Source organism: Saccostrea echinata, unplaced genomic scaffold (genome assembly GCF_033153115.1).
Source record: "Saccostrea echinata isolate AGI-Se365-2 ecotype Australia unplaced genomic scaffold, CSIRO_AGI_Sech_v1 ptg000057l, whole genome shotgun sequence".
Taxonomy (NCBI): domain Eukaryota; kingdom Metazoa; phylum Mollusca; class Bivalvia; order Ostreida; family Ostreidae; genus Saccostrea; species Saccostrea echinata.
The window spans coordinates 5,120,298-5,147,360 of NW_026889806.1; the positions used below are offsets into that span (position 1 = coordinate 5,120,298).

Consider the following 27,063-nt stretch of genomic DNA (forward strand, 5'->3'; position numbering starts at 1 on the left):
GTAGGCTGAAGTGTTCTAGGATATTATGTAAAGGAAAGTTATCATTTTAAGTGGACCAAATATATGTACTGAGATTACGATACAGGAAACTGAAGTTACATACTTGTATGATTTAAGGAAAGACCAGGACTTTTGTACAAAATGAATATACATCAAAATAACAACCGTCATTATAAAGTAACCAGTACCAAATTTATACATTTTGTTTTTTATTCTTATATACAGATTTTCTGCAAGTTGTGTTTGGTTCTTGTCTATTAATCTACGACAAACATCTGATCACTGGGGTGGAGGTATGACCAAATGTTCCTTAAAAATTGTATGCTTTGAGGAATCATTATAATAATCACAACCATATTATATATTAATACGTAATATAAACATTAAAATTACACCATATTATATATTAATACTTAATAAAAACATTAAAATTACATATGATATCCTTTCATCTTGATAATATTTCACCCACTTACTGAACAATATGTAACTGTTTATAATAGGGTAAACAATTAACTAGTAAGTAAATAAAATATCACCAGTAAGTCAGAAGAGACCTAAGTAATTGTCAAGTAGCCTATACAGATACTCCATATAACACTTATCATCAGCTGATCAGCGAAATTATATACAGATACTCCACATAACACTTATCATCAGCTGATCAGTGAAATTATCAGCTGATTATAAGTGTATGGTATGTATATAAACACAATCTATCCAGAAAAGGAAAAAAAGTAAAAAAATATATAATTATATATTAAACTTCCAACTTTCAGGTATGTGGGAGATTTGTTCATGATGTTTAAGAATTTGTATTGATTTACAAATTTTCTAAAACTTGTTGATTGCAATAAAGATATTTGCATTTATCAATAGAGAAGAAAACATTCCACATCCTATTCGCAGTCCTATCTTGTGGATTTCTCTGGGATGTGTAATTTTCAGGGAATTTATACATAAACAATGACCGAGTTGTTCCCCCTAATAAGTAGATTTAGCTACTGTATACAATAAATACTAGATCTGTGTATTACTGCAATGCACACACACACACGCTGGCTAGTTTTCCCACAAATAACTAATGTATGAGGACACCTAAATGTCACCTGTCTGTACATGTAAATAGATCATTATGGCTGGTGTATGCATAAAACATTATTTATCAACATGTTGACAGTTCAGTGAATCAATAGTTTATTAATATTTTCTCCCAGACACCACCTCATTAATTTAAGCAGTAATTACTTAGTACAAATGTTATTACACATTGCTATTATTATAATTCAGGACTCCAAATTGAATTAATTTAATAATACCATGTAACAAATAAACAATTAAAACAAGGAGTCTCTTCTGTTCTTTTACTTAGGACAATATAAAACTCTTGTCATATGACAAACACTTTACACTGTACAGACATTAAGATTTTTATATAAGTTGTGACCAAGTTGTAGGACAAGTCACTTACGGTCATATACATATATATAATTATAAACCACTCTCCTCACTATTTTACCAGGGGTCCATGTTTTCCAAGGGGGTCTGAGGTCATCTTTTTCCTCCTTTACCAAACAAATTTGAAAACTGAAAATTCTGAAAGGGGGGGGGGGGATATATAAAAATGTCTCTGCTAGATCTTCACATTTTCCTATCAATAATAACAGTCTCTTTGTGTTCTAAGATTTTTGTCTATCAAATACATGTATAACTGTTACAACTACTGCTTTTATGCTTTAATCAGATCACGTTAATAAGTCTTCAAAAGCTGATGTATATAGTCAATGTATTCATTAATTGATCATTGTGATCACACGCCTGCGACAAACTAGTAGCACAATAAATACACTATTCATGAACACACTATGATCTACCTTCACTGGCCCACACATCACATGAACACAAGATGCACCCTGTATTAAATGTGCTGTCACAGTTAATGGCTCTACATGACAAGCCCTGTACCAGAGCTCAGCCAGTCTGGTAATAGTTTACCTATAAAGGTGAATTAATCTTCCTCTGCTAGGTCTGGTAACAGTTTACCTATAAAGGTGAATTAATCTTCCTATGTTAGGTCAGTCTGGTAACAGTTTACCTATAAAGGTAAATTAATCTTCCTATGCTACGTCAGTCTCAGATTCAACAGCAGAAGAGACGCATAGAAAGAAAAAAATACAAGGAAGAAGAAATGGAAATTATATTTGGCTCAGAATGCAGCATTATTTAATTATAATTATACTAATTTCTCCCAGCATATATGTATACTTTTGGCTACTTGTACCACTGCAACATTTATATAACATGATGATTTTTAATCAGGACAGTGAGACAGTAAATGCATCTGATATAGCCAAGGAAGATTCTATTGAGTCAATATAATACACAAACACATATGTATTTTATAAAATTTCTTGCTTTTCTGATTATAATCGATACTAAGTTAGCTACAGAAAACACATCATACATTATGAACTCCTTACCGACTCCTATTGGTTAGGTCAGTACTAATAAATCTCTAAGATTCTACATGGCAGTCTATATTTGGTCAGTAGCTATGAGTCTCTAAGATTCTACATGGCAGTCTATATTTGGTCAGTAGTTATGAGTCTCTAAGATTCTACATGACAGTCTATATTTGGTCAGTAGCTATGAGTCTCTAAGATTCTACAGACAGTCTATATTTGGTCAGTAGTTATGAGTCTCTAGGATTCTACATGGCAGTCTATATTTGGTCAGTAGTTATGAGTCTCTAAGATTCTACATGACAGTCTATATTTGGTCAGTAGCTATGAGTCTCTAAGATTCTACATGACAGTCTATATTTGGTCAGTAGCTATGAGTCTCTAGGATTCTACATGGCAGTCTATATTTGGTCAGTAGTTATGAGTCTCTAAGATTCTACATGGAAGTCTATATTTGGTCAGTAGCTATGAGTCTCTAAGATTCTACATGACAGTCTATATTTGGTCAGTAGCTATGAGTCTATAAGATTCTACATGGCAGACTATATTTGGTCAGTAGCTATGAGTCTCTAAGATTCTACATGGCAGTCTCTATTTGGTCTGACAGTCTAATGATCTATATTCGGTCCATTGGTACAGTAATTGATTCTGCATGGCAGTTTATGTGCATCACATGTAGTTTTTCTATGCAGGGTCAATACTTAATGGACAGCTCTACATGATAGAGTTCCTACACTAAACTAGTTGTAAGTCCCCAAACTGTTCAGTATTTTAGCCAATGATAGAGGTGTAATCCAGTACCGGTATTTGTATTATCCAATTCAATCAATAATTTACCACAATAGTAGGGCTATCAATATATTACAGACCAGATATTCCCCCGTTTCTTTAATACACAATTCAATGCCATACAATACAGAATAAGAATGTATACATAACATGAAAGAAATCAATTTGTATTCTATAGTGAGTGTTCACTGCATCATGTCGAGGAAAGTATCACACATATAACACGTTTATTATATATAGGAAACATTTCAAATAATATACAGTACATCTACGTAAAAAAATGAGAACTCTAAAACTATTGCATTAAATTACATGAATTATTATAAGTATCGTACTTAAGTAAATCCTTCCTCTTCCTTACACGGCAGTGAGTTTACATTTCATTCCAACATATGAAATTTACAGAAGAAATTGCCAAGATGCATCATTAAAAAGCTGTGTTTATCACCAGTCTTGACACTTAATTATACAATTCAAAGACACAAAACTTAGAATTTTAGGCTAATTTGTAATTAATCCTACAGAATATTTCTGTATACTTCATCTACTAAAAGGCCTATCCATCCCCCATACCCTCCCACTCAAACACCCTGGTAAAGTCACCACTCAGACACTCTGATAAAGTCATATATTTTCAATATTAAATAGATCAGAATTGAATACAAGAGAAAATAAACTAGAAAAAGAGTGCAAAGCACAATTTTAAGGATTTTTTTTTAGCTTACGTCTCAATATCCCCTGGAGATGAAGGTCCACAGAAGTCATGGTTAAAACAGGACAGCGATTCAACAACTCCTAATTCCTCTTTACCGCTGCTGCATCCATATCATGAACAGACACTAACTTTCATATATTTCCACATTTCACAGAAAATCCATGATCATGCACTGACCATTAACACATAACAAAGCTTAAAGGCTGACCTAAAACAGGCATTCCATTGGAATTTTCCACTGATTATCAATATCAGATTAATTAAGTGACAGACTATAATACACGGAACATTAGCACAAAAGGACCATTTCAACAGCTTCTTCTAACATTGTCTGTCTGTAGGTCTACTGTAGTTGTTTGGTGCCTCTCATCATAGACCCAGTCAGCAATTAGAATCATTTTTCTTTCTGCCCATATGGAATATAATGACACTGCATGCCTTAATGTCTAATTTAACCTGGGCTGCAGCCAACATCAGACTCAGGGAGCCATTATTTACAGAGAAATCAATCAATAGTCATGTCATAACAAGTTTTATTTACTAAGTTCAAAAAGAAAGCAGGCTCCATTAATTATAAGCAAGTGGGAGGGGAGTTTGGTAAAAAAAGACAAAGCTTTTTTCCGGCCTACATGTCAATAACAGCTCCAACATTGGCCCTGCAGATCAATAGCTACTGATAATTTGCACCACCATTCCAGTGCTTAATTTCTTTGAGAATCAATACAACTGTCTACGTGAAGCTAAAGCAGGTGGTGGCATAGGACTGTCTCCGAGACACAGAAAGGCAACATCAACATTCCACATAGGAAATATATATATATATATATAGACCCAAGACAGTGTCTCAACAATCTGTAGAAGGAAAGTAGGGATTTGAGACACGAGGAATCAGTTACAGTCTTTCAAGCAAAATATGGACCTGATCAAGGCATCAAGGAGCTGTATGGAATGCTAATACTCATCAAATGAGATATGGACCTGAGACAAGGCATCAAGGAGCTGTATGGAATGCTAATACTCATCAAATGAGATATGGACCTGATCAAGGCATCAAGAAGTTGCATGGAATGCTAATACTCATCAAATGAGATATGGACCTGATCAAGGCATCAAGAAACTGTATGGAATGCTAATACTCATCAAATGAGATATGGACCTGATCAAGGCATCAAGGAGCTGTATGGAATGCTAATACTCATCAAATGAGATATGGATCTGAGACAAGGAATCAAGAGGATTGAGACATGCAACAGTCTAGATACGAAATTTGATAAACTGAGACATGGAAAGACAATGCTTTTACATGCGAGATATTAACCTTGGAAAGTAGGTAAATTAAGAAATAATTAATGTATCAAATGAAAGTTCCACACAGAGGATTATCTACTTGAAAGAGTATCACAGGTCTATTTAAGTGAGATATAGACCTGAGATACAAGGGATCTGTATGAACATTCTAACAGAGGTATGGACTTGAGTCTATAGCTATGGACCAGACACATCGAGTGGACAAGCAACAGTCTATACTTATTTAGAATGATGCAGATCTGAGACATAGAAATACTCTCTGTATAAGTGAGATACTAACCTAGAACAGTCTATAGAGGAGCTGGACACAGAGGGGATGTATCAAAGTTCTACACATGAGAGATATATACTTGAGACATAGAGGGAGTGTATTAAAGGTCTACAGAAATGAGATATGGACCTGAATCAGTCAAAGATAATTCTACTAAAACTGGGCTTCAAAGAAGATCTTAGTACCATTCACATGATGCAAAGCTCTTTGTTTTTACCAAGAATTTTATTCTTTTCTATTATACATCAATTCATCATGAGAACGTTTTGCAGATAGCTTTATTTTTCATTTTTTAAAATTTTAAACTGTACAATAGTGATGGTGTATTGAAACTGAAGAAATCGTCATAAAGTCTTCATGAATTATAAGCATTTATGTCTATGATACAGGGTCTATGAATTCCTTTTCATTCTTAAATGCCCACAATATAAGACTACATAAAAAATACTACATGTACTCCCAAAGACTGCAAATACTGTCTATAAGATGCATGTCTCTTGATGTAATAAACTGAACTGAAGTATTATCCAACACTGACCCAGAACACAATAGCAAGCCCAATAACATGTCCATTTACTAACTACAACAAGTTAAAATTATAAGTTGGCCTATCGGTATTTACAATTTATCCATATTATCATGATTACGATAGCCATTGATAAGACATAATATGCCATTAAGGTATTTAAAAAAATGTTTTGAAATAAAATTAATACATGTATGTAATAAAGACAATTATAATTGTAGTATTTTAATTTTAATGCATTTCCATTTATTGGAAATGACTAATCAATGAATTTATATGAGTGTTATGAATAATCAATAAACAGACTTGTTTTATTTATTGCATTCTGGGAAGTTTTCACTGTGTCACTGCCAGTATATGGCATTATTAAATGTATATTGTACTCCACAACAGGAAGCAACAGTGAATAAACTGGAATCCTGGAACCTGATTTCAGTCAAATCCACATTTAAGTTTTACTTATTTCTGATTTATTTTCTTTTAAATTAACCAACCAAAATCTCATGAACAGACCTACATAATGAACCTACAAGGTAAAGGGTACACATCAAGAAGGACCATAAATAGTAATGCAAGACTCTGCATACAGCTAGCAGTCAATTATACAATCCATATGTTGACCCCAGGGAAAAAACTGCTACAGGGCTTGTTGTATTTATAGACCTTAGAGCAAATTTCCATGGCTCTGATTAACATGATTAGATTGAAATCAAATCTTATAGTATCTGATAGCTTCCTGTTGCCTAAATACTTGCATTTTCTGATTTCAATGATTCTTGGATTAATCAATTAATGAATGAAATTAAATTTCATTTTTCTTATTTCTTGATACATTCAACTGAATAACAGTTTTTCATACCTATATATATACTTATCTCAAGATTTACCCCAAAATATTGTTTTAAAGAAAAACACTGACCACGATTCACCTCCCCTGTACTTGTACATATTGATATTTTACCTTAGGATATACATGTAGTAATAACAAAGAAACTCGGCTGTAATTAACTTTGCAATACAACAAAAATTTTGATTTACTATACGTAATTGTCAAGTTTTAATAAGAATTTCATATGATATTTACATCATAAACTTTGGCAAAAATAAACATTTTCTAACTAGTTCAATCGTCATGATATTTTCCTTACATTTTGATGTTTTAGTATACATAAATGCATCTTATTATCACCTTATAATTAATATTGGTTGATGTAAAGTGAATGCGGAGACATATTAATTGTTATGTATATGCCTGCATTCAGTAAAAATCGATAGTAAACTACTTAATTTTACATCATTTTGAATATGGATTTATGTACAAATGAAAGCCTATTTATAAAATGTAGAAATGTGCATTTTAAAGACATTTTCAATTTGAAAAAAAAAACAAAAAAAACCAAGTACAATTTTTCAAAAAAAACATCTCTTATTTTAAGTGAATGCATGTACAAGGACAAAATATGATGGACATATAAATTAGGAACTGTACGTTTTCAAATATTATATGCAGGACGAATACGCAAGGAACTATGAATCTAGATGAATCTGACGAAAATCTAATGCATAGAATTAATTCTGCTACAGTACAGGGAGTGGAAAGACTGACTCATTACTGATCAGTGAGGATGTTTCTCTCTTCACACCAAAAATGGAAAAACAAATACCTTCAATTCTGCTCCCAAAGTCAGTAAAATCCTGGCTTTTTTCAGCCATTATCTGTCACATACTCATTCACTTGTCTGTCGGCATCTTCTATATCGTCCGTGACTATACCGTGTAGCTCTTCTGGCAAGGAGACGCACAAGTCAACCGGAAGTTAAGTTTGTGAAGATAAACACATGTGTATGAAATCAGAAAGCAATGTAAAGGGGTAAACTTTTCGTTCGAAAAAGCATGAGCAATTTTTCTTAACATCAGAAAAATGAGAGACACACCATTATCAGCCTGTGAAAGGCTCTTTATAATCAAAGCTTTAAGCGATAAAAAGGTATGAATTGGTGACACTGATAAATTTTAAAATCAACACGAAAAATTATTATTAATGAAACTACTTCTATTTGAAGCAAAACGTGCAGATTTTTCTTTAATTCTTAGTAAAAAAAAAATTAAGTCATTTTTTCTCCATGTTTTGCAGAGATTGGATGGAAGACAACCATATGATTACAGAAAAATTAAAATTACATTTGGTGCGGACAGGGGCTGTTGTAAAGTGAATCTTGGACAAACTGTGTAAGTCATATTGGATGAATCCATGCAATAAATGTGCAGGATACTATTATGATAACAACTGATGGCTTCTATTTCGGAAATATCTGCAGGGTTGCAGATAGTTAAAGTAGTAAATAATTGTGTCTTTTGACAAGCTGGCCCTTAATTACTGCGGTTAGAATGTGTCCTGTTTTAGTTGTAACGGTATCGGGGTCCATTCACCCTATCTACCTGTTCACATGATCCCTTTTCCCAAAGTCCATTTGCCATGTACCTCAATGGCCATATGTCTTGTTCGCCCTATTGTGAATATTAGTATATGTAAAAATTTCTGTTGAATTTTGTCATTTCTTATTATTAAATTGTTGGTTAATAGATCTAGTATACAATATCTATATTTCCTTTTAATTAATAGATTAACTTAATTTCCAATTTTTTAATGATTATCAATGACATAATTATTTAATTGTTGTTAGCTCACCTGAGCCGAAGGCTCAAGTGAGCTTTTCTGATCGAAATTTGTCCATTGTCTGTCGTCGATGTCATAGTTGTTGTCGTTGTAAACTTTTCACAATTTCATCTTCTTCTCCAGAACCACTGGGCCAATTTCAACCAAACTTTGCACAGAGTATATTTGGGTAAAGGGGATTCAGTTTGTCGAAATGAAGGCCCATGCCCTCTTCCAAGGGGAGATAATTACAAATTAGTGAAAAATTAATGCCATCCTTTAAAAATCTCCTTCTCAAGAACCAGGAAAGATGAAACTCATGTGGAAGCATCCTCTGGTAGTGTAGATTCATATTTTTCAAATCATGACCCCCAGGGGTAAGGTGGGGCCACAATGGACGATCAAAGTTTTACATAGGAATATATAGCAAAAATCTTTAAAAATCTTCCCAAGAACAGCAAAGCCATGATTGGTCATATTTATATGGAAGCATCCTCAAGTAGTGTAGATTCAAATTTGTTCAAATCATGATCCCTGGGGGTAGAGTAGGGCCACAATGGACGATCAAAGTTTTACATTGGAGCATATAGGGAAAAAATTTAAAAATCTTCTTATCAAGAACAGCAAAGCCATGATTGGTCATATTTATATGGAATCATCCTCAGGTGGTGTAGATTTAAGTTTGTTCAAATCATGACCCCCGAGGGCAGGGTGGGGCCACAATGGATGATCAAAGTTTTACTTAGGAAGATATACTAGAAAAAATCTTCTCAAGAACAGCAAAGCCATGATTGGTTATAACTATTTGGAAGTATCCTAAGGTAGTGTAAATTCTTTTTGAAAAAAATCATGAACCCCTGGGGATAGAGTGGGGCCACAATTGATGCATAGGAACACATAAGAAAATTTTTAAAAATCTTCTTCTCAAGAACAGCAAAGGTATGATTGGTCATAATTATATGGAAGCATCCTCAGATAGTGTAGATTCAGATTTGTTCAAACTATGACCCCCTGGGGTAGGATGGGACCATAATGAAAGTTCAAACTTGTAGGAAAATAAGCATCTTTAGTTAGTATAGTTTCAATTTTGTTCAAATCATAACCCCCCTTCCCCCTCCCCCTTGTCCCTTTTTAGGGGTAGGTCGAGACCACTTATCATGTTATGCGTTAAACCTTTTCAATACTGAACTGATTTTTTGCTTTTTTCCTAGCCACAGTGGTCAGGTAAGCGATGTGGCCTATGGGCCTCTTGTTAATTTTCTTACTGTAAATTAGAGAACACCTTCTTTGTTTTTTTAATATTCATGTACTGTTTCGAAAATAATTAAGGAAATTGAGACGTTAACAGGTTAATACTCCATTTTGGGGATTAGCAGTGTCTGAGCAGAGGTTATTCTCAAATTAATATAACGTTAACTTTATATAATGTTACTTATAAATTAACAAGTACATTTATCACACATCGATTACTACAGTTAAAGCATGTTAAAATCATCGATTAAAATTGTTTATTTTATCCTTGGAACCCTCCCCCCATCAATACGTGCCTGGTCGAATGTAATAAATTATAATTCATACAGAAAAATTCATGAAATTTAATAAAATCAAAATAAATTAACCAACTAATATATTTAGGATAAACAGACTTTGGTTGAACAAGTTTTAGAGCGAATGGTGTCAAGGGCGAACATGTTTTAGAGTGAATGAACATACATTCAGTTGCAACATAGAAAAAGACTGGATTGCATGATTTCAGAGAAAATAAATGAAGCTGCATCAGAGACTTAAATAACAGACTTTTGCAATGCAATCTTCTGATTCTCTGAAACTTTTTTATAGGAAATGAAAACACAAAGTCTTTATATTAATGTTTGAAATGGGACATTGGGTCTTGGTCAGTTAATTGGTTTATGGGCAGGGCCATTTAATGGATAAAGTGAACCTAGCTCTGTTCAACTTTAATATCAGAAAAAATGAAGTTTCTATATATGTATTACAGAGTATATATGTTTTTGTATGATTAAGTTTGTGACCGTCTTTCAGAGTTTTGGCACAAGTTTCGTGTGAAATAGTGTCTCCCAGAGCAGTGAGGCCCTCAGATGGAATCTTGTTTGTAAATGTTGAGTTGTCTCCCATGGCTTCACCAGCCTTTGAAGTGGGCAGGTTTGTTAAAACTGGAAACTTATTCTAGTTTTTGAGTTTTAGATTTGTTATTGACATCACACCTGAGATAATATTATATTCTAAATCATTTGAAAGCTTTTCAATCTTGGATATAATTCTTTATATTCTTCTCTTCTGACTGTAATTTTCTGATCAGAGGAAATGCCAATAGAGATGTACCTCTGACTTAACATGGTGTCAACAACTGATCCTAATTATATGTAGTTTGTAATTTTCACTATGTTTGGATGTTGTTTTAGGATGTCTGAGTTGGGCGTAGAAATCAACAGACTGTTGGAACGCTGCCTTAGAGAGTCCAGATGTGTTGACACAGAGTCTCTATGTATTATTTCTGGTGAAAAGGTTAGACGCAGAGTATATGTACTACATAAGCAGATAATATTTTAGTACCAAAAACATTCAGAATCCTTTAGTTCAGTGGCCTGAAATCAATGCTTCATTCTTTTAAAGAAATATTCATTTGAAGAAAAGGTGAAAACAAGTCTCATTGCTGATTTATTCTGAATAAAAATCACAAAAGAACATATTAATAGAAAATTAATAACAATGTCCTGGATACTTTAATTTATTTAAAAATCACAAAGCCTTGACTTTTTTAGGTCTGGCAAATTCGTGTCGATGTAAATGTGATGAATCATGACGGAAATATTGTGGATTGTAGCAGTATAGCAGCTATATCTGCTCTGGCACACTTCAGGTTTGTATACTGATGATATTTTGTAGCAGTATAGTAGCTATATCTGCTCTGGCACACTTCAGGTTTATATTCTGATAATATTTTGTAGCAGTATAGCAGCTATATCCACTCTAGCACACTTCAGGTAAGTACTGATGATATTTTGTAGCAGTATAGTAGCTATATCTGCTCTGGCACACTTCAGGTTTGTATACTGATAATATTTTGTAGCAGTATAGCAGCTATATCCACTCTAGCACACTTCAGGTAAGTACTGATGATATTTTGTAGCAGTATAGTAGCTATATCTGCTCTGGCACACTTCAGGTTTGTACTGATAATATTTTGTAGCAGTATAGCAGCTATATCTGCTCTGGCACACTTCAGGTAAGTACTGATGATATTTTGTAGCAGTATAGCAGCTTTATCTGTTCTGGCACACTTCAGGTTTGTATACTGATGATATTTTGTAGCAGTATAGCAGCTATATCTGCTATGACACACTTCAGGTTTGTACTGATGATATTTTGTAGCAGTATAGCAGCTATATCTCTATGGAACAATCAGGTTTTTTTGTTTTGATAATAGCATGTACAACTGTACACGTAATTTAGAGTGCTTTATTTAAAAATAATCATAGCACTTTAGAGCTGTGTCAATAACATTAAATATGTACATAAGTATCAGAAGTGTTAGTGATAGCCATTATAACAATATATATCCAAACTAATCTCACTACATACATGTATATCTAATTGTAACCAAATATTTTAAGCAAAAAGGCACAGAGTGCTACCATCTGTATATGTACTTAGCAGAGTTCAACTGTTACAAGTACATGTATCTAGGTTTTTAGAATGAACTTTAATTTTATGTTGTATGCAAGTAGCTGTCTCCCTCTCTTAGAATGTCCTCTTTTATCACAAGATGTTACCATATGTGTACTTACATTAGATCTCAAGTATTCATCACCTCTACCTAAATCTGTTCACCCTTCTTCATATATGTTCAACATAAGCTCATATATCATACCTCTGACACACAGTAGACCTTGAATTTCTGGAATACTCATTTTTTTTATGTTTAAAATAAATCAATATTATAATAAAGATAGTGGTATACCACTATAGTAATAATTAGCTTCATGTATACATGTATTTTGACACATTAACACACTGTTTAATCTGGCAAAAAATTTACAAAACTGCCAATGGAAAGTTTAGAGAAGTTTTACTGTAGATCTGAAAGCTTTCCTCCAGGCACATCAGTTTTGAGATATCTCTGTTTGACTGTACATGAACTTGCAATTTGAAACTGATATATAATTGTAACACATCTACCTAAATTTACAGACGACCAGATGTCACAGTTGATGGAAATGAAGTCATAGTGGTGAGTTACTCCAGGTTTTTTTCTCTTTTTTTTTGGGGGGGGGGGTATTTTTTAATAACTATGTTTTGAGAGGAGAAATAGATTTTAAAATACTTTTGTTGATAAAAAAATATGACAAAATAGATTAATTTATTGATTTAGATATACCATTTTGTGGGGTAAAGATCTCACCAATTTTGCACTAGTACCAGTAAATACAATTTAGGTATCTTTGCCCTTAGGAAAGGCATTGATTACAACTTAAAAATAAGAGGGTATTCATTGCCAAATCTTATCACTGATTTTTTCTTTATGACTTAGCATCCCAGTGATGAAAAAGACCCAATACCTCTGAGTGTTCATCACATGCCCATCTGTGTCACCTTCTCCTTCTATCAACAAGGGTAAGATACTTTAAAAACTGAACTGTTATAGGGAACTAATACCTTAATATATATGCATTAAATGCATGTATATACACTCTGAAATGTTGTTGGGAACTAATACCCTAGTTTATATGCATTTTATACATGTATATACATCTTAAAATGTGGATGGGAATAAACTCTACTTTTTATGCCAGGGGTATTAGATGTAACAGTAAATAATTAAAATATGAAATATTAACTGGATTTTTTGAGAACACAGCATAGTTTGCTTCAGTTGTTTTTATTACTGGTTTATCTTTCCTGATTCAAACCAACCATACAAGGCCAGCCATTCATATGGCTGCTGTAATATATTTATTGAATTTTTGTTGCAGTTTTATTGAAGACTGATTGGTCTATTATATTTTTTAGTTAACTTCCCTGTTCAGTGCTTTTTAAATTACTTTAAGGAAATTTTTATTGGTGGATCCAACAGATAAAGAGGAAAAAGTTATGGATGGAAAGATGGTTATAGGGATGAACAAACACAGGGAAATATGTACCTTGCAGGTGTCAGGGGAAATGTTACTGATGAAAGATCAGGTAAACTAATGTACAGGGGCCCGTTTAACAAAAGAACTTACGACTAAGACAAAAAAACTTAGTTGATTGTAAAATTTTGTAAAATTGATGATTCTCTTTAAAATTGCTAGCGTAAAAATATCTTAATACAGTCTTTTGAAAAAGATTAAAACCATTTTAATACAATGTAGATTAAAAAGTTATAAACAGAATTAAATTTTGGTCTTAGTCATAAATTCTTTTGTAAAATAGGCCCCAGGTGTCTGGGGATATGTTACAGATGAAGGATTGGATAAAGTTTTGATATCTGTACACTTGAGGGATCAGGAAAATTTCAAATATTAATATTTTTTTGAAATCAGGTGGAGGATAATGTAAAATTCTGATATCATACTTGTTAAGTGTTAGGTGAAGTGATATCATACTTGGTAAGTGTTATGTGTCTTGTTAAGTGTTAGATGAAGTGATATCTTACTTGGTAAGCGTTAGGTGAATTGATATCTTACTTGGTAAGTGTTAGGTGAAGTGATATCTACTTGGTAAGTGTTAGGTGAAGTGATATCTTACTTTGTAAGTGTTAGGTGAATTGATATCTTACATGGTAAGTGTTAGATGAAGTGATATCTTACTTAGTAAGTAGTAGGTGAATTGATATCTTACTTGGTAAGTGATAGATGAAGTGATATCTTACTTGGTAAGTGTTGGGGTAATTGATATCTTACTTGTTAAGTGTTAGGTGAAGTGATATCTTACTTGGTAAGTGTTAGGTGAATTGATATCTTACTTGGTAAGTGTTAGGTGAAGTGATATCTACTTGGTAAGTGTTAGGTGAAGTGATATCTTACTTGGTAAGTGTTAGGTGAATTGATATCTTACTTGGTAAGTGTTAGATGAAGTGATATCTTACTTAGTAAGTAGTAGGTGAATTGATATCTTACTTGGTAAGTGTTAGATGAAGTGATATCTTACTTGGTAAGTGTTAGGTGAATTGATATCTTACTTGGTAAGTGTTAGGTGAATTGATATCTTACTTAGTAAGTGTTAGGTGAATTGATATCTTACTTGGTAAGTGTTAGATGAAGTGATATCTTACTTTGTAAGTGTTAGGTGAATTGATATCTTACTTGGTAAGTGTTAGATTAAGTGATATCTTACTTGGTAAGTGTTAGGTGAATTGATATCTTACTTGGTAAGTGTTGGGAGAATTTATATCTTACTTGGTAAGTGTTTGGTGAATTGATATCTTACTTGTGGTAAGTGTTAGGTGAAGTGATATCTTACTTGTGGTAAGTGTTAGATGAAGTGATATCTTACTTGGTAAGTGTTAGGTGAATTGATATCTTACTTGTGGTAAGTGTTAGGTGAAGTGATATCTTTCTAGGAAAACTTGCACTTTTTCTTCACTGTGGTATACATGCATGTATTTTGATTAGTAGAAACATGAATATTATAAACAAGTGCAAAGAACCTTTTGACTATTTATTTATTATTAGGTAATCTTGGTTTTAAGAGAACTTTAGCAATGAAATATTTCTGGCATGCTATTAGAATGTGATATTCAGTTGATGTCAACACACCTATAAGGGTTATAATGTGTACATGTATGTAAGATATATGTATAATGAGGAATACAATTTCTGTTGCAGGTGTTGAGGTGTTCCAATATAGCTGTTGTCAAAGTAACAGAAATCACAGAATTGATACAGAGAGCCCTAGAACATGACAGAGAAGCAAGGTCAGATAACTCTAGCTATGACTGTAGTTTTAAGAAAATTTAGTTTACTTCCACATAAATTCTGTCTTCCATATTTAACATGTATGCACTCAGAAACTATTATTTGCTTAAATTTGTTCAGCAGAAAGAAATGTTTTCATTAAAAAAATGTGTCATACACTTTGTAGTGTTAGTGAGTGAAGTTGACAAATTTTCATCATTCTGTTTTTGTGATGCCAGGAAAAGTCTAAAGAGACAGGGTTTTAACCCTATTTTTTCCATCATCTAATGCTTCTTTATTGTTTCAGACTGAAGGGAGAGAAATTTGGTTTTGCTGAGTCTGAGTCCCCCACTGAGAGTATACTGACGAACCACAGAGAACCAGAGGAAATTCAGACTACAGAGGCCCAGATAAATGGAGAATCGGATGATGAGATGGATATGAATGGAGACTTGTATCCTTTATTGGGAAATTTACATGTAGTTTAAGTTATCAACAAGACTGCTGCTTAGAGCAATATTCCAGAACTTTCAAGTTGATTGATTTATTAACTAAAATATTAAACAAATACCCTGTTCTTTTACTTAGATTAGTCTAAATCAAATTAATGATGTATAAAGTGAAAAGTGCAAGTAGTTCTTCAAATGGAAAGGAAAAAAACCCCCACAATTTTATTGCTAGCGCTCTCGAGCGCTAGCAACTACGTTAGTCTATATTTCTGGAATACGCATGCTCGACTTCACGGTCGGGCATTCTGGGAAAACTACTGTAGATAGACTGTGCGATAACAATTTCGTTTTGTCATACAAATATAGATATGATCAGAATTTACACTAGCCTTTCCTGTCTGATATGTGCGATATACATTTCTTACGTTAGAGACAGGCAATACCAGTCTAGATCCGGATTCTGATTTTTTTTTTTTTAATTTATTGTCTAACCTACACATAAAAGTACAAGAAAAACTTAGGTCATATAATGCCAAGATTCTAGACATCTAGCTTTCCTCACAGTTATACCACCTTCCTGGATAATTTCGGCAAGCTCGGAAAAAAATCTTTTCAGAGTATGTCGGAAAGACATGTCAGTTTAGTTTTTATCATCTGAAAATACATATGATCTGAAGTTTCGTGTTTTGTTGTCTATCCTGCACGTAAATGAACAAAAAGTAACAGTTACTCGGGTCTTATAAAACGAAGACTGTTATTTCTAAAATTGTAATGAATACCTAGCTTTTCTAATCTACCTTCATTGATTTTTCCGGCAAGTTCGGAAAACTGCGGCAACCTCGGATATGTTTACAGAGCTTGCCGGAAAGTTCCGAGAAGATGCGATTGCTAAAAAACAGTACCACACTGGAATATTTTAAACTAGTGCTCATTGGTTCTACTGACCTTTTTTTCACCTCCAAATTGAAATTACAGTAGAATACAGAATGCTTAAAGCACAGTTAGGAGTTATGCCATTGCCGAAGTGAACCCCATTCTTAGATTCACCATTCTGAATTATGACCCCCCCCCCCCCCAGTGCTCCAATTAATGTGCCTTTTTATTAATAATTAATCGATTCAGCAAATTTAACAAATGGTTCAGGTATCTTCTGTATTTTATTATGCTACAGTGCTAGCTCACCAATCTTTTTAAAAGATAAGCTTGTAATAATATTAAAGGACTTTCTAATGCATTTAATTTTAGATTTTAGTGTCTTTTATGTTTGAAAAAAAGTATTTGCATGTAAATTAAAAAAAAAAAATTTAAAATCTCCTACACAAATAAGGTGACTAAAAAACCAAATAACACTGTGATGAATATTCAAGCATTCCCAGTTTGGAAGGGGGGAGTATACCATCATATATGAAATTAGCATTCATGTGTAACAAAAGTAAGCAATTATTTTTTTTGTTTCATGTCCCTATATTGGTGTTGTACTTTATACCTTGACTGAAAAAAAGAAACAAAGAAGAGAAATCACAGGTTAAAATTCTTGTAAGTAAAAGTCATTCACTGCTTTGAATAAGAAAAGAACCAAATTTATTTATAATGTTTTAAGGAGGGATTCTTCTCATAAGAACACTTATTTCTTATATTTAAAAAATCAATGAAATTTTCACAGAATCAAGAAGACAATATCACTAAGTGATGGTATCAGTTAGATTAAATTTGACCATTTTATATTAGAGGCAAGGTCAGGTCAAGGTCAGTACCTTTTCCCTGGACATTAAGAATAAAAAATTACTGTTGCCAATCATGCGATGACTACTTCTATTTCAATAAATTAAATGTTTTTCTTTTTGCATAAAGAGATATTACCATATAGGGTCTGTAAGATGATATTACCAAATTGACATAAATAATTTAACTAAAATGGATATTGGCTAATCCGAATTTTCTCTACTTTTCTTAGAATTTTAAAGATATTTTAGTTATTTTTATATGCTTCCTATATTTAAATTTTTCTTATTTTCACATATGGTAAAGTGTCACATAAATATACAAAATTTTATAAAAACAAAAAGTTTTGACTGTTTACTAACTAAAGAGAGAAAAAACACTTTTTACCAATTTTTGGATCAAATCTGAACTTAGATTGGAAGCTTTTAAAAGCTAACGTAATTGTCGTTTGTTTGGAAAATCATATTTATTTGATATATTTTAAAACTTTAGTTCCTTATCATTAACTTAACTTACATTTAAAATTTTTCTCCAAGTCTTTGATTGTGTAAAAATTATAACTAAATTCATTGTTCTATAATTATTTTGAGAGGCAGAAAAGAAGATATTTTCATATGCCGCCATTCCGCCAAAAATATAGTTCCTGATAGATTTCAAACTCAGTTTACCATTTCTATTTAAAGTTGTACAATTTTGATGAGGAAAGAAAAATATGATCTTTTAAATCTCTTGCATCTAAATATATACAAGATACAAGCAAATATACTTTGAATATTTCATCTAGTCAGAAACCAGACAAGAATCCCTCCTTAAATTAAAACTCTTAAATATTAATTTTAAAAAGTATTAAACAACCAAAGAACTTATTTATAGAGGACTGTGAAGAAAAAGACATAAATTCTGGTGCCATTTGTATATGTCTCTTTATAGGATGAAGAAAAAAACCTAGATTCTGATGGTACATGTATCTTTTTGTATCCGTTTTGTAGGGCCCGGGAGTTGGAATGATTGGGGAGGGTGGAGCCAGTACCTGGGATATTGAAGATGAGGATATGATAGAAGAATTACAAAAAGAGGCCAAGGTCACAGGAACTAACCAGAAGGACATATCTCACATTACAGGTAGGATATTCTCACACTACAGGTAGGATATATCTCATACTACAGGTAGGATATACTCACACTACAGGTAGGATATACCTCATATTACAGGTAGGATATAGTCACACTACAGGTAGGATATATCTCACACTACTAGTATGTAATAGATGTACATACACCAGGATATATCTCACACTTCAGGTAGGATATATCTCACACTCCTAGTATGTAATAGATGTACATACACCAGGATATATCTCAGACTACAGGTAGGATATATCTCACACTACAGGTAGGATATATCTCACACTACAGGTAGGATATACCCACACTACAGGTAGGATATATCTCACACTACAGGTAGGATATATCTCACACTACAGGTAGTATATATCTCACACTACAGGTAGGATATATCTCACACTACAGGTAGGATATACCCACACTACAGGTAGGATATATCTCACACTACAGGTAGGATATATCTCACACTACAGGTAGTATATATCTCACACTACAGGTAGGATATATCTCACACTACAGGTAGGATATACCCACACTACAGGTAGGATATATCTCACACTGCAGGTAGGATATATCTAACACTACAGGTAGGATATACATCACACTACAGGTAGGATATACTCACACTACAGGTAGGATATATCTCACACTCCTAGTATGTAATAGATGTACATACACCAGGATACAGGTAGAATATTCTCACACTACAAGTCGGATATATCTCATACTACAGGTAGGATATATCTCACATCACAAGTAGGATATATCTCACACTACAGGTAGGATATACTCACATTACAGGTAGGATATACTCACACTACAGGTAGGATATATCTCACACTACAGGTAGGATATATCTCACACTACAGGTAGGATATATCTCACACTACAAGCAGGATATATCTCACACTACAGGTAGGATATATCTCACATCACAAGTAGGATATATCTCACACTACAGGTAGGATATACATCACACTTCAGGTAGATATGCAAGGATAAATCTTACACTACACATTTGTAATAGAATCTTATATATGTTAAGAAAAAATTATTTCTCCCAAATACGGATCAATTAGGTTTACAAAGAACTAATTAATAATATACATGTATTAACCATATTTCACAGAAATGCACATTTAACAGTCTCTGAAAACTTTAATGACACTAACTTTTAATACAGCAGTTGATCTAGGTAACAAAATGTTGACCCATGATGTTATTTAAACAATAAAATGCTTTCTTTGGTTGTTAGTGCAGGTATAAGCGGCAACATTAATTCCTGTACTAACAAACAAAGCACTATTTTTGCCAGAAAAATGAAATTTTTTGAGTGCAAAAAGGTCAAATAATTGAACATGCGGAGTAATTTGAAAATTTTGTCGTTGTCACAAATTTTAATGTGTCTATTCAAGATGAAATAAAACTGTGTTTGTTCCCATAATTTATTTGAATAAAAAAATATTAGAGGAAAAACTTTAAAAATTGATTTATGTGTAAGACGTATTTACAGTGCAAAAAGGTCAAACTAAATGCTCTGTAGCACCAAAAGAAGTGCAGTGACCCCCCATCTTTTGTTTTGATTTTTAATTAAGCTATGTATATAAATTCTAAAAATATACTTGATAAAAAATTCTCATTACTTTTGATGGCAGGATCCAACCTCCTTAAGGGACAAGCAAAGTTGCATTTTTATATCCACAATATCTTTAATATACATTAATCTGGGGAGGCATGTTTTTAACATTAATATGTTTAGTATAAAGAGTTTTCACTGTGAGATGTACATGTGTAATCAAATCAGACAATGCTAAACAAGTGTGTAAGAAGTACTTTATCAATAAGAAGTATAGAGTCCTGTGTTTATTGTACAGTCATGTACAAATTGGTCTTTCTGCAGATTAAGTCTCTTTTTTTCTGAAAAAAGAACATTTTTTTTGAAACAACAAGTCAATTGTGAGGAAATTAAAAGACAGTTATTCACTGATTGTGTGACCTATCAGTGATCAGACAGTGTTTTTAAGGGAAGAACTAACACACATGTTGACATCTATTGTCTTTAGAGAAGTGGACAGGCTTTCGCCTGGATGTAGGCGAAAGCCTGTCCACTTCTCTAAAGAGAATAGTTGACATCTACTGATTGATACTGCATACATTAAGTTTACCTGGAGTAACATTGTTATAACAACCTAGACTAATACATCTTTTATTGATGCATGTAGTTTTTGTGGAATTCAGTCATACCATAGATGATCTGAAAGTGGGAAACTTGCATTTAATGCACACATGTCCTGTAAAAGGCTGAAGTAGAGTATTTCTCTCAGTCTTCATTCCAGCTGTCCAACATTTAGCTCAATCAATATTTACATCAAATCTCATACACAGACTGGTGAGACCATTTCAACTGTGTCATCATTTTCTGACCTTCATCTATGTTATATTGGCCTCACTTTTTTCAAGGATTGCTTCGTATATCTCTATACACAGAAAAAAATCTGAATGGAGCAATTTATGGTGCTCTAGAAATATGGCCTTGACCTTCTTTAATCTTGCATATTCAATATCATGTGAGTTTCTCATTTCATAACCATTGAGGATAACTTGTAATAACCTTACACAACACTGAGCAGATTCATCTTGGAGGAAGAATTTGAACTATGCTCACATTCACTTTCTATAACTAACTTCACAGTTCCTAATTTTGCATTAATTTAATTTTTTAATAAGGAAATGAGCAGTTGACACAAGCATTTCACCGTTGGCATTTGGATTATACCAATTTTTTGACTTTGACCTTCTATATAATTTTGCTTGGCTTTACTTGACTCTGGAGGACAAAGTGGCCCACATTAAGCATTCTGTGGAAATATTTCTACTGAAGAAATTTTCAGATAAAATTTTCATTAAGAAAGTCTTGACTGCATTTAGACAATGAAGTTTAAGACAATCTTTCATGAGTTTTGATTGTTAATATTAAAATCCAAATAATGTGGTTCAAGGTGGAATTCTTCAATATGTTTTGAAATTTGACAATGAATGATGTTACATCTCTTTGGCCTGAGTGACCACAAGAACAATGGTTGATTTCAGATGACCAGCCTGCTGTCACCAATGTGTGGATTGTAGGATCGTCCATAGTGTATTGGGCAGAAGCTCGAGCCAGGGCTCGCAGAATTCACAATCTGACATACAATGAGAGGGAGGTGGATATTTACTGGGATGGTGTTCGGGGAATGAAGTGGGACAGGCTCATGTTTAACCTACAGCGAGATCTCGCAGTATTCGACTTCCCAGATCCCAGTGTTCTGATGATTCATCTGGGATCTAATGATGTGGCATCATGGGATACCAATGAGTTAATTAATAGAATGAAAACTGATCTGAAGAAGACAACAGAAATGTTCCCGACAACTAAGCTCATATACTCAGAGATTCTGGCTCGGCGTGAGTGGAGGGGGATGTCGCTGGAGTGTGGAGAAGCTAAGAGGCAGCAAATCAACCATGAAGTAGGTCAATATGTCACAGAAATTGGGGGAGTTGTCATGCCACATGATAACATTATACACCAGAATGTCTCGCTATACATCAAAGATGGAGTCCACATGAATGACTTTGGCAATGACATATTGTTAGATGATATTATGAACTGTTTATTTGCTGTATTAGAGAAACCATTTAAACAAAGAATCAGAAGAAAAAGTGATGAGGTCAGATGAGGTCATTCTTACAAGTGCAGACCTAGATGTTTGTTACACTCTGCCACTGAGTAAAGAAGATCGTGAAAATCTGAAAGGAAGTTTATGTCACGTGGGGGAAATGGATGATTTTGGGGAAATGGATGATTTTGAAGTTGAATTCAAATTAAATGAATAAGAATTTAAAATGATATCGATTTTATGAACTAGTCTTAATTGGTATGAAAAGACAGAAAAATTGTGCTCTTTTCTTGTTTCAATTTGTTAAAATTTGTTATTAAAGGTTGTTTTGTTCAGAAAGATTTCATTTGCATTGTTTAGGAAAGTTTCCAAGATTTCTTCAGTAGGACTGAATCCTTTGGTTAGATGAGGACTCTGATCGGGGTCCCATTCCTGAACTGTTGAATACTGCTCCACTATGATCCCTTCCCCACAACTTGTCATCAATTTATCCTCCTCCATCACCCCCTTTGATGTTTTCTGAAGTTACTTAACTTTAGATATTAGCATAGGACTTTTGTCCTGTTTTGTGAATAGAGGGATACAGGATACAAAGTGATTCAAGTTCAAGCCCTTTATTTCTAGGTGGAAGCTCTGTAAATATGATTGCATTTCTCTGCCAATTAAACCTTAGTTTAATTGGATGTAAATTTTATTACACCCTGCTCTACAATTATGTATTCATATGAATCAGACATTGCTGCAGTGCCTTCCTTCAACATTGAGATGCTTCTTACAGAGTTATAAGTAGTGTATTACAAGTATATGGGTTTGAATATTTGGTAACCAGCTCTGAGTTCTGTGTTTCATGTGTAACTTTTCTTAGCTCTCTCGTCACTACTGTCTGTCACAGTTTTATCATTCATATTTAATGTAGTTGTCAGTCACAGTTTTATCATTGAAATATAATGTAGTTGTCTTGCATGAAACAATAATTCTGATTTCCTAAAAGTCAATGTATTAACCCCCCCCCCAAGTTTGGGTCACATGTAAGATTCGTCATGCACATCTGTCTACCTCCCCACTTTGTAAAGTTTTAGAAATGTCAAAAATTCATACTTGGTAAAATGGCTACACATGATATAAGACTGCATTGTCAGAATCATGATTTTTTTTTTGTGATGTACCCTCTACTATTATTAGTTTAGAAGCTCGCCTGTCTCTAAGGTTACATTTGACCTCTGGTTTTATCAAGGTCATAATTAAGCTCACAAACATGAGAAATGTAAATTCTTCAACAAACAATAACTGTCCACACAGAGATTGTAGAAGGTAATACTTGATAGAAAATATTTTTTCATGACCTTTGAGTTTGTCATGACCCAAGTACAAGGTTATAAGGTTAGGTCAGAGTTGAAAGTGTAAATATTTTTCTGATCAAACATTGTAATTCTGGTATTTTAGGTCACTCCTACTGAAAAAAGGTTACATTAGATCAGAGAATATGTCATAACCTACTTGAAGGTGACCACATAATGTGGCAATATAAATTTCTGAAAAATGAGGAAACAACAATTTTTCTGGATCCTATTTGGAGTGTTCTCCTTGGGGAGTTTAAGCCTGGGCAGCTATACTTGTTTTGGGGATACAAACTTTGCTTAATACATCAAGGATTCACTATATTCTGTTCCTTAAAAAATGTGTGCAAAGCACTTGATATGACATAGTAATAACATAAACTGTTGAATTGCTTTTTCCACCATCTATTTTGTACATACTGGTATTTTTATACGCCCATCTTTAGACGGGACGTATTATGATATGGCATTCATGTCCGTCTGTCTGTCCGTCTGTCTGTCTGTTAGCTTTTCTCGTGTCCGACTCATAACTTTAATACTATTAGGCCTAGGATTATCAAACTTTGTCAGCTGATACTTCTTTGGTAGAAGGTGTGTCGCGCACTAAAAGTAGGTCGCTCTGACCTTTCATTAAGATGCTATGGCCAAATATGGAAAAATCCTGTTCGGCTCATAACTAGAAAACTATTTGACTTAGAATCATCTTAGGTAGAAGGTGTGTCGCGACCTATTTGAAGGTCACTGTGACCTTTAATTTAAGTGAATTTTAAAAATAAAACTGTCTTTTTATGCCCCGGATCGAAAGATCCCGGGGGTATATTGTTTTTGTCCTGTCTGTCTGTTTGTCTGTTTATCTGTTTGTCTGTTTGTCCGTTTGTCTGTTTGTCTGTCTGTCTGTTGTCAACTTTAACCTTGCCCATAACTTTTGATTGGTTGGAGCTATGACTTTCATATTTCACAAGTGTATTCCTTGTGACAAGACCTTTCTTTGGGTACCATCATATTTGACCTTTTACCTTGACCTTGGAGTTTGACCCACTTTTGCAAAATTTTATGAGACTTTAACCTTGGCCATAACTTCTGAACGGTTGGTGCTTGGGGTTTCAAACTTCACATGTGTATTCTTTGTGACAAGTGGATACCAACAACTTTGACCTTTTGACCTTGACCTTGGAGTTTGACCTACTTTTGAAAAACTTTAACCTTGGCCATAACTTTTGAACAGTTGGTGCTTGGGGTTTCAAACTTCACATGTGTATTCCTTGTGACAAGACCTTCCTCTGGATATCAACCACTTTGACCCTTTGACCTTGACCTAGGAGTTTGACCTACTTTTGAAAAACTTTAACCTTGGCCATAACTTTTGAATGGTTGGAGCTAGGGCTTTCATACTTCACATATGTAATCCTTGCGACAAGACTTTCCTTTGGATACCAACCACCACTTTGACCTTTTGACCTTGACCTTGGAGTTTGACCTACTTTTTAAAAACTTTAACCTTGGCCACAACTTTTGAATGGTTGATGCTAGGGCTTTCATACTTCATATATATAATCTTTGTGACAAGACCTTCCTTTGGATACCAACCACTTTGACCCTTTGACCTTGACCTAAGAGTTTGACCTACTTTTGAAAAATTTTAACCTTGGCCATAACTTTTGAATGGTTGGTGCTAGGGCTTTCATACTTCACATATGTAATCCTTGTGACAAGATCTTCCTTTGGATACCAACCACTTTGACCTTGACCTTGATGTTTGACTTTTATTTAAAAAACTTTAACCTTCGCCATAACTTTTGAACAGTTGTATCTAGGTCTTTCAAATTTCACAGGTGTATTCCTTGAGACAAGATCTTTCTTTGGGTATCAACATTTTTTATCTTTTGGCCTGGATTTTGACTTGCATTTGAAGAAACTTTAACCTTCGCCATAAGCTGCCATACAGGGGCATCAGTGTTTTACAAACACATCTTGTTACTATTAGATTACACAATCCCAAAAAATGCAAGAGTGTTGCAGTATCCTTATTAAAAATATGTTAAATCAAGAAAATACTTATTTTTATGCCCCCGGATCGAAAGATCCAGAGGGTACATTGTTTTTGTCCTGTCTGTCTGTTTGTCCGTTTGTCTGTCTGTCTGTTGTCAACTTTAACCTTGCCCATAACTTTTGATTGGTTGGAGCTATGACTTTCATATTTCACGTGTGTATTTCTTGTGACAAGACCTTTCTTTGGGTACCATCATATTTGACCTTTTTACCTTGACCTTGGAGTTTGACCAACTTTTGCAAAATTTTATGAGACTTTAACCTTGGCCATAACATCTGAACGGTTGGTGCTTGGGGTTTCAAACTTCACATGTATATTCTTTGTGACAAGGCCTTCCTTTGGATACCAACAACTTTGACCTTTTGACCTTGACCTTGGAGTTTGACCTACTTTTTAAAAAACTTTAACCCTGGCCATAACTTTTGAACAGTTGGTGCTTGGGGTTTCAAACTTCACATGTGTATCCCTTGTGACAAGACCTTCCTCTGGATATCAACCTCTTTGACCCTTTGACCTTGACCTAGGAGTTTGACCTACTGTTGAAAAACTTTAACCTTGGCCTTAACTTTTGAATGGTTGGAGCTAGGGCTTTCATACTTCACATATGTAATCCTTGTGACAAGACCTTTTTTTGGATACCAACCACGTTGACCTTGACATTGACGTTTTACTTACTTTTAAAAAACTTTAACCTTTGCCATAACTTTTGAACAGATGCAGCTAGGTCTTTCAAATTTCACAGGTATATTCCTTGAGACAAGACCTTTCTTTGGGTACCAACATTTTTTATCTTTTGGCCTGGATTTTGACTTGCATTTGAGAAACTTTAACCTTCGCCATAAGCTGCCATATGGGGGCATCAGTGTTTCACAAGCACATCTTGTTTCATTATATACTTTACAGCAATCTATAACAAATGTAATGTTACAAGAGAAATTCCACCTCTCCCATGGGTGTAATTATCAAGCTTTGGTCAAGGAGAATTTGATAACAGAAAATTGCATTTCAAATTAGAGAGAAATTAATGTGTTGAGTGTGAGGAGCTAACTGGTAGAGCATCTCTGATCAAGCAGGTGTTATCTATATCTCATGGGAATCACC

The 27,063-nt window shown here is 33.8% G+C and overlaps 2 protein-coding genes across 8 annotated transcripts in view; one reads left to right on the plus strand and one right to left on the minus strand.

Moving 5' to 3' along the window:
• LOC133174297 (probable phospholipid-transporting ATPase IA) overlaps nt 1-7,830 on the minus strand; it is a 38,463-nt gene extending 30,633 nt beyond the window's left edge. For 6 of the 7 annotated variants that reach the window (XM_061309388.1, XM_061309393.1, XM_061309392.1 and 3 more), the window contains exon 1: nt 7,736-7,830. In XM_061309388.1, the coding sequence (XP_061165372.1) occupies nt 7,736-7,784 (49 nt within the window). In that variant the 5' untranslated portion in view covers nt 7,785-7,830. The remainder of the gene's footprint in view (nt 1-7,735) is intronic. The other variant, XM_061309394.1, reaches the window with a different exon arrangement.
• Nucleotides 7,831-7,950: 120 nt separating this feature from the next.
• Nucleotides 7,951-22,718, plus strand: LOC133174298 (exosome complex component RRP45-like). The gene is made up of 13 exons (XM_061309395.1): nt 7,951-8,058; nt 8,206-8,300; nt 10,771-10,890; nt 11,151-11,253; nt 11,511-11,608; nt 12,940-12,979; nt 13,280-13,362; nt 13,797-13,929; nt 15,555-15,643; nt 15,931-16,077; nt 17,575-17,608; nt 18,784-18,916; nt 22,010-22,718. The coding sequence occupies exons 1-13, from the start codon at nt 7,993-7,995 to the stop codon at nt 22,633-22,635; spliced, it is 1,767 nt and encodes a 588-aa protein (XP_061165379.1). The 5' UTR covers nt 7,951-7,992; the 3' UTR covers nt 22,636-22,718.
• The last annotated feature ends 4,345 nt before the right edge of the window (nt 22,719-27,063 follow it).